Raw genomic sequence first — 8,738 nt, 5'->3', positions numbered from 1 at the left:
AAATTAGATATTACACAACTTATGTCGAATAATTTCATTTATATGAAACTTATGCTGGGTGAATTTATTTATTTATATATATATATATATATATATATATACACATATATGATAGATAAGAATAGTTTAGCCTACAAAATTTCTATAAATGACAAAAATACACCAAAAGTCCCTCGAGCCTTTTTTTTCTCCTAAATAAGGTGGGGAATATTTTTGTAAAGTAAATTATTTTTTCTAAAAAATTATGCAATATATATTATTTTTAATGCAACAAACTAAGACGTCAGTAAAAAATAATTAATTTCAATATAACTAATCTCAATATAAATTTATGCCATTAAATATTCAAATAATTTACTTAAGCCAAAGATATATCGAAAACAACCTATCTATCTTTATAAGGTAGAAATAAAATTTGTATAATTCTATTCTCCTCACACTCCAATACTTTGAGGATTATACTGGTATGTTATTGTACACATTAAATATTTAGGGAAAATGAAAGGCATAGAGTTATGAGGAATTAAAATTAAGTTATTTCAGAGATTTTTTTAATTATAAAATAAATGAATAGGGAGAAAAGGTGGAGCAAAAAAAGAGAATGTTTAGGCATGAAACTCGCAAAATGATTAATAGTTTAGTGGGATTTTAACTTGTTCAATTAAAAACTTATACATAAAGAAAGAAAATTTCTTTAGAAATTCCCACGATGACTCGAAGCTACAACCTTAAAATTGAAGATAAAAACAAAATGTTTTATCACCCGAGCAACTTCTCGCCCCACATTTAACAAGAATAATCTCTATGAGAAGGAATAAACATGTGTACTGAACAAAGTATACTTGCCCCTAACTTCAAGAATCCAATAACACTACTTCTCAAGAAAGTATATTTAGTTATACACTAAGATCACATAACCAGTTCTTCTTTATTCTTTTCTTTCCTATAAAGTTCCTCAACAATACTATGACATCCCAAAGATTTGCATTATATAATAATGTACTCTACAAACTGTTCATGATCAACATCAATTCCATTCACTTGAAAAAACAAAGAAAATGCAGCATCCTAGGCCAGCATTACCAATTAAACATCGCCATCACGAACGCCCTGTAATGCGACACCATAGTGCTAGCTACTATGCTCACTGGGTTAAAGAAAGTTTAACCACAAGAATGTCAAAGCTCATATGTACTATATTCTTAGGTCTTCTTGCAATTGTTGGACTCATCACATTCATTTTATGGCTAAGTCTTCGTCCTCATCGACCACGAATATTCCTCAACGACTTCTCTATTCCTGCTTTAGGCCACGGAGATGGTGGTGGTGGACCTGAAAATGCACACATAAGCTTCAGAGTTACAGCAAGGAATTCAAATCAAGGTATTGGAATCTACTATGATGCAAGTCAAGTGACAGTGTATTATCGAGAAAAGCGCGTTGGAAGGTACCAAATGTTGACAACATTCTATCAACAGCCCAAGAATAGCACCTGGTTTGCTACTACACTTAGTGGTTCATCATTGACATTGACAGAGTCGCAGTGGAAGCAAATGCTGCATGATCGGTCGAGGGGGGCAGTGATTTTTCGTATTGAATTAGCTTCAACTATAAGATTTAAGATTTCGTCGTGGAACAGTAAACATCATAGGTTTCATGCTAATTGTCCCGCTGGACTAGGACAAGATGGCAAACTGTTGCCTATTTATATGGACAAGAGGTGTTCTTTTTATTTCTATTGATGAATTAGGAAGGGGAACATTTATTTATGATATTTTCCATTTGTTGTACTATTTTTTTTACAACAATAACATACCCGGTGTAATCCCACAAGGGGGGTCTAATTAGGGTAGTGTGTACACTGACCTTACTGATTCTATTAGACCCGTAGAAGGTAGAGTGGTTGTTTCCGATAGACCCTTGTTGTCCTATTCTTATTGAGTTCTCATTTTTAGGCTTGTATTCGACTACAAAGTTGAAGTGCATTATTTCTGAACTAAAGGAACTCTGTTGAACCAACTAACAAAGAGATGAAAAATAACAGAGAGACAACAACAAAGGAATACAAAAAGGTATTCTGTTTTTACATGCAACAAGGCCTTAAATAGAAGCTCAAAGTGTGTGTCGATTTACTAGTTCTGTTCTTTGATAATCTCAGGAAGGTACTTTGTTAACTGACATTGAGAATATGACAGAAGCTATTGACAAATCCTAAATAGCCCAGTTAATTAACATCGGGCGTGCAGCATTAAGACCAATTTAAAGATATGAAATTACCTGTCGATAAATGCATAATAAAATGTTTTTAAACATAAGTTCTTTGCCTTCAAGGAGCATGTAATGTCATAAAGACTAGAGGAACAACAAGTTCAGGTACAAATTCATTTTCTAGTCTCTATCCAGGATAACGTTGCTCAGCAATAAATATGATCAAAAGAATATGCAAGTGATATGGAATCAATAGGTCCTCAGATGGTCCCAGCAGGTGGCGGGTGAACATCAAATGACATGCATAGTCAAATAAATGTTCACATCGTGGATGTGTGTATAGGATAGGTATTCAAGCAGAATTCTTACTTCAAGATTTGACGATGTTTAGCAATTTGTCTTCGCCAATCACGTATAGGAATCTGCAGTTAGCCACAGCAATTATCAAACTATCATAAAGAAAAAACAAGTTCAGAATTTTTTCAGAAGAGACTAGATGAAACCATGAACAACGGTAGAGTCCTTACAGCAGGAAAGCCACCATAATCTCCGGGCAAAATAATATCCTTGGTGACGCAGCTATTAGCTGCTAACCTAACCTGAAGCATCAAAACACTATTATTTGGTTTCTTCGTTAATTATGTATACATACTATCTTCCAGAAAAACCGCATAGAATGTTCATAATCAACAGAAAAAGTAGGTAGTATGCAGTGAGAAATTTAGTATCTAGATTCATGATGAATTCACGAGTTGAACTACTTTATGGTTCACAGCATCCCTCAGTGTCTTGCATAAGCTTTTACAATAATGTGGTTTACTCAAATTTTTGTCTTTTATCCTACGATATCCATTAGCTCAAGACACATACGGAAAAGGAGGACGAACTTGAGGCAAGAGAACAGGTACACAAAAATGCAACTTCCTTTTAATTGTGACAATCAACTCATTCGTGACATTTCTGGCTTCTCAACTTTGTCCATTAAGATCAATACTAAGCAATGAATTAACATGATAATGTTAAGCTAAGCATTGCCAAATAGAACGTGTGATGCATATAGTGGTAAGAGGTAACATATGATCTCTTCTTGCTTGGAAGTAAAGTGTTCTAGCATTTCCATTTCCTCACGCAATATAATATGAAAAATCTATTAAAAATAATTACACGTATGTTATGGAGTAATCATTTTGCATAGAATGACACTGAATGGTGCTAGTCAAGGAACAGATCATCAGTTAAATAGAAAATCTACCTTCGAGGCAATGTTTACATGATCACGGATCCCAACTCTTCCTCCTAAAGTTACATAGTCACCTATACTGAGAAAACAGAAGGACAGATGTTTAGATTAATCCAAAATAAGAACAAATGTATATTCCTGAGAGTTAAAAGTTCACTGAACTAGAAAGTTAAATAAATTGCTGATCAAATCCAAAAAGAGTTTTACTTTCCATTCTTTATCAAAGCAGGGCTAAAAAGGATAACATACGTCACTGATCCCGCAACCCCGACTTGTCCACAAATGAGGCAGCTTCTCCCAATCACTACATTGTGACCTATCTGTATTGCGAATCATAAGAACCGTCTCAAAACCGACCATTTCGTCAGAACTTCAGAAGTAGGAAAGTACCTGAACTAAATTATCTATCTTTGTATGTTCTCCAACCACTGTATCCCTCCAACTGCATGGCCCACGAACGATGTGGCATTTATGATAAGCTCAGAAACATTAGCAATAAAGAATTCAAAAACAGCATCGATCTCACCTGCCCCTATCTATACATGTATTTGCACCTATTTCTACATGGTTTTCTATTCTTGCCTTCAGGGTCTGCAGATGAAAGTAATAAAAAAAAGATAAATAGGCTTGAAAGAATAAAAGGTTATAGCTCATAAAACCTCAAGTATATGAAAAAAGCATTCAGTATCAGCTTATATAGTTAATCTGCTATCAACTTCTTTAAAAAAGACAAATCTAGGTTTAGAGTTTAGACCAACTACTTTTAGCTCAAGCTCAGACGGGCCTGATTTCATTGAGAGAAAAGTCAAGCTTTTTTTTTTTTTTTTTAAATTTAAAGACGAGAAAAGTCAAGCTTGAGCATAGGTCGAACAACAAAGTTAGGCTCAAGTGTTCACTGAAATTTAGCGCAAACAATTAGCCATTAGCACAAACGATCATGGTCCAAACTTGAGGACATGGGCTAAGATAACGGTGAAGTTGAAATCGAGCACGAAAGTTGACACGACATTTGTGAAATATCTTTCTAAATTATAACACCAAATAAAATAAAAATAAAGAATATTAAAATGATTTTCATTAAAATTCTAATAAAGCACATGTGCATGTAAACATATGATGATTACAAGGATGACAGGTAGCAGTTATATCTCTCAGATTAATAGTATTTGACTAACTTGAGGCTTTTTCACCATATTTCCTTGCTCATCTACATAAAATCCAAAACCTGTTACAAGAAGAGAACTTTTTATTTAAATCCTGACACTAGAAGTAATTTGTACAACAAAAGTATGTCAGTGACAGGTAACCCGACACATGTACCAGAAAGAAAATAGTCTTAGGGCCCGTTTGGATGGGCTTAATAAAAGCAGCTTTAAAAAAGTACTTTTAAAAGTGCTGAAACTTATTTTTAAAATAAGCAGTTATGCGTTTGGATAAAAGTGCTGAAGTTGTTATGTCAAACGTGAAAAGGGAAAAATGGAAGAAAGAAATGTTAGGGTTATATGGGTAATTTGGAGATTGTATAAAAATATTAAGCACAAAAAGATAAAAATGTGGTCAACTTAAAACAGCTTATAAGCTAAAAAAAAAAAAGCACCCCTACCCCAGCTTTTAACTTTTGGCTTAAAATAAGTTTTTTTTAACTTAAAATAAGCTGTTTTGAGTATTGCCAAACAGCTAAATAAGTCAAAAACCAGCTTTTAAGCTGAGCCGAACAGGCTCTTAGTTTTCTTTTGGCATAATAGATACATGTGCCCTTTAACTTGACTCATCTAGTATATATGCCCTCCAACTTTGGATGTACAAAGTAGACACTTAAACTTGTATAAAATTGAACAAGTAGACACATATGCGTCATGCGTCCTATGTGGCATCCTATATATATTATGCCATGCAGGACAATGTGTGTACTTGTTACTTTCATACAAGTTTAATTGTCTAGTTGTGTACATCCAAAGTTGGAAGGCGTAGATGCTAGTAGTGCCAAGTTAAATGACATATTTATGTATTATGTCTTTCCTTTTTTATGAACTGAAGCAGATAATTTCACATTAGATTCAGCCTTACCATCTTGACCAATGCAGACCCCACTGTGGATAGCGCAAAAGTCACCAACTATGCAATTAGCCAGTGCAACATTGTAGCTGAAGATAACTTGAGGTTAATTCATAGACCAAAAGTCATTCATAAGAAATAGTGCAAAAAATAAATCAGGCTGCAAAAATAAGTACATGTGAGACTGCCAAGGGCCGAGAAAGTAAATGGATCATCCAGCTTTATCCGTAGAATTTATATCTAAGTTTTGTTTCCCCTCTATTGCCCCCCACCCACCCTTTTCAATTCTAAACAGTTGAATTTCTTTCTTTAGGAGAATCCAACTCAAAACTCAAACATCTAAACTAATTGAGAAAAGGCTTAAGGCTCAGGTAATTGTTAACTTTGAATATTATCATGAAAGAAAGCCTGATGAGATTTTACCCTATTTTCGTTGATTGGCCTATTGTAACAGTAGGTCCAATGACTGCTCCGGAGCCAATGTGACAATCTGCACCCACTGCACATTCTGAATGTACTACAGCGCCAACTTCAACAAAAGCCGAGGGATCAATGATGGCCGACTTGTGAAAAGTCCCACCGCCATTGCCCCATCTCCCGTAATCTTCTTGGTCATTCTCACCTCCATTCTCAAGTCTCGAATTCAAAGCACATTCAAGGTGCACTTTGGTACCTGATGGAACCAAGAAAATGACAATCTTGACAGCAAGATTACTTATAAATGCTAAATCACCAACAAGCACTGAGAACATAAACTCATTTCATTTCGCAAGGGAAACAGAACAGAGCAGTATTCAACATGTGATTGATGCACAAGATTATCCACAACCAACACTGCAACAACAACAACTACTACTACTACGCCGCAGTTACAACTCAGCTGTATGAATAAATAATACTCACTGTTCCACAATCAATACTATGAAGGAAAATGTTTAATCTCGAATATCACCTTTCATTCACTTCCCATATTTGATTCTAAGTAGGTGACATAGAGTAATCATAATAAACGAACCGTAACAAATAAGGAGAGTATTCTTATGATATTTCTGACTATACAAGATTTAACAAAAATGTCCATCCAAGCAACTATATAAAGTAAAAGCTAGGATTACTAAAAAGGAAATCGATATTTCCCCTATAAGTCACCATACCATTTCCCCCTCTCCTTCAGGAGAAAACATTTTCAACAAAATCAACATACCCATATAAAAAGATGAAAACTTTTTTCTACAAGCCTTCAGAGGACAGAATATCATTACCAAACATATTAGTAATGAAAAAAAAATAGACCCCACTTGAAAAAAACAACTAAACAAAGTCTTTGTGGCATTTTCACAAACTCCTGAGCAGCACAAATGCTAAAATAAAAACAACATAACCAACAAACTTACCCTGCTCAGTAGAACTGTGATTTGAATCTCTGTGGCCTGTAGAGAACCAATTGGAAGAAATAATTGCTGATACAAGTCTTGGGGCTGACAAATTTTCAACCTTTCTTGTTTGAATTTTGCTACACACCATTCTTGATATAGAGGAAATTGTAGGAATGGAAAATCTTTGTAGGCGAAAAGCCATAATGTAAGGAAGCTAACTCGTTCTCTCTATGTATTTGTATTTCCGAATATATTGTTATCAAAATTATACTTCCTCCGTCCGGTATTTATTTATTTCTATTTAAAATTAAATTATAAAAATTTTGACTAATATATTTTTTCTATCATATTAATATGCAAAAATTTATGATTTATAATACTTTTTATATGATTTTAAAATATTTAATTTTTTTGTTTAAAATATCAAAATAATGTAATCTAATTTACCTTTAAAAATTAGTCAAATTGACTTTCGATAAGCGCAACATGACAAACAATTTTAAACAAAGAAAGTATGTATCTAATGTAATTTATTGTCGTTTCATTCCCTATGTATATATATTTCAAAATATATCTTTTAAACATGTATCATACTTAAAATTTGGAACGGGATATTTAATTTAAAATGTGATTCAAAAAAATTTATTTTGTTAGTACACAAAGTTGTTGGCTTTCTACTTTTTCAAAATAAATTGTAAATGATGTGATTGCATCCTTTTAACTCTTTGAACTTTTTTATGCATTAATATAGTATGATGGTTATTAAAAAAATAATATATAAATATTTTGAGTGAATTAGTATTTATGATAAAATTATTTGTATAATTAAATAGTTTCTCTTAGAATAATTATAATTTTCTAAAAATTATTAAAGATACTCTTATAACTTTTAAATTGGTTTGGGAAAATTTTCAAATTCGCTCCTAAATTTTGCAAAATAGCCTAAGAGCCTGTTTGGCTCAGCTTAAAAGCTGATCAAATTGACTTAAAAGTTGGTTTTTGACTTATTTAGCTGTTTGGCAATACTCAAAATAACTTATTTTAAGTTAAAAAAAAAACTTATTTTAAGTCAAAAGTTAAAAGCTGGGGTAGGGGTGTTTTTTTTTTTAGCTTATAAGCTGTTTTAAGTTGACCACATTTTTATCTTTTTGCCCTTAATATTTTTATACAATCTCCAAATTACCCATATAACCCTAACATTTCTTTCTTCTATTTTTCGCTTTTCACGTTTGACATAACAATTTCAGCACTTTTATCCAAACGCATAACTGCTTATTTTAAAAATAAGTTTCAGCACTTTTAAAAGTACTTTTTTAAAGCTACTTTTATTAAGATCATCCAAACGGGCCCTTTTGTCCTTTATTTAATAGAAAATAAGTCAAAGTGTCAAATAACCTTTGTTATTAAAAGACTAATCCAAATATTGTATACTAATGACAAAAACCTTAGCAGAATTTTTTAGGAAAAAATACTGAATTATGCGAAATAATTCACATTTGTTATTGAATTTTGAGGAAGAAGATTTTTGATTTGGTGAGCTTACATCATATTGTTCGACACTCAAAACCACCAAAGATGAAGTCTCTAAAACACGCTCAATCCTAAAATCAACCCAAATGAAATTCGAACAATAATCAATTTTATTGATAAATATTTTATAACAATGCTTGTTCGAATTGTAAAGTACTAGTCATTAGGATTTAACCTATAGAAGTTGAAACTCTAGAACAATGTCGGTGGATTCAAAAGATATAGAGATACCATGAATGAAATTTTCACATTATTTTAGGTATCTATTTCACGAAAGATACCTATTTTATAAACTCCATAAATAATTTTTCGATGTTAAACTTTGAAGG

General features: G+C 32.6%; 1 protein-coding gene across 1 annotated transcript; it reads right to left on the bottom strand.

Moving 5' to 3' along the window:
* Positions 1-909: 909 nt before the first annotated feature.
* On the bottom strand, positions 910-7,268 carry LOC101251553 (probable UDP-3-O-acylglucosamine N-acyltransferase 2, mitochondrial). Its single transcript, XM_004234421.5, has 11 exons — positions 6,898-7,268; positions 5,927-6,176; positions 5,516-5,592; positions 4,624-4,673; positions 3,975-4,039; positions 3,839-3,890; positions 3,698-3,768; positions 3,461-3,527; positions 2,736-2,807; positions 2,578-2,630; positions 910-1,332 (listed from the first exon to the last, which is right to left on the bottom strand). The coding sequence occupies exons 1-11, from the start codon at positions 7,079-7,081 to the stop codon at positions 1,305-1,307; spliced, it is 969 nt and encodes a 322-aa protein (XP_004234469.2). The 5' UTR covers positions 7,082-7,268; the 3' UTR covers positions 910-1,304.
* Between the last annotated feature and the right edge of the window lie 1,470 nt (positions 7,269-8,738).

This window comes from Solanum lycopersicum, chromosome 3 (genome assembly GCF_036512215.1).
Source record: "Solanum lycopersicum chromosome 3, SLM_r2.1".
NCBI lineage: Eukaryota > Viridiplantae > Streptophyta > Magnoliopsida > Solanales > Solanaceae > Solanum > Solanum lycopersicum.
The sequence above is the reverse complement of the archived record's forward strand: the minus strand, read 5'-3'. Positions and strand labels throughout refer to the sequence as shown.

Bases quoted from the DNA above. Each gene is read 5' to 3' on its own strand.
- LOC101251553 (XM_004234421.5), bottom strand. From the start codon at position 7,081: ATGGCTTTTCGCCTACAAAGATTTTCCATTCCTACAATTTCCTCTATA. The intron at 4,674-5,515 runs GTAAGGCTGAAT...TTCTTGTAACAG, and splicing joins GGTCTGCATTGGTCAAGATG to GTTTTGGATTTTATGTAGAT. The intron at 4,040-4,623 runs GTTAGTCAAATA...TTTCATCTGCAG, and splicing joins ATATGGTGAAAAAGCCTCAA to ACCCTGAAGGCAAGAATAGA.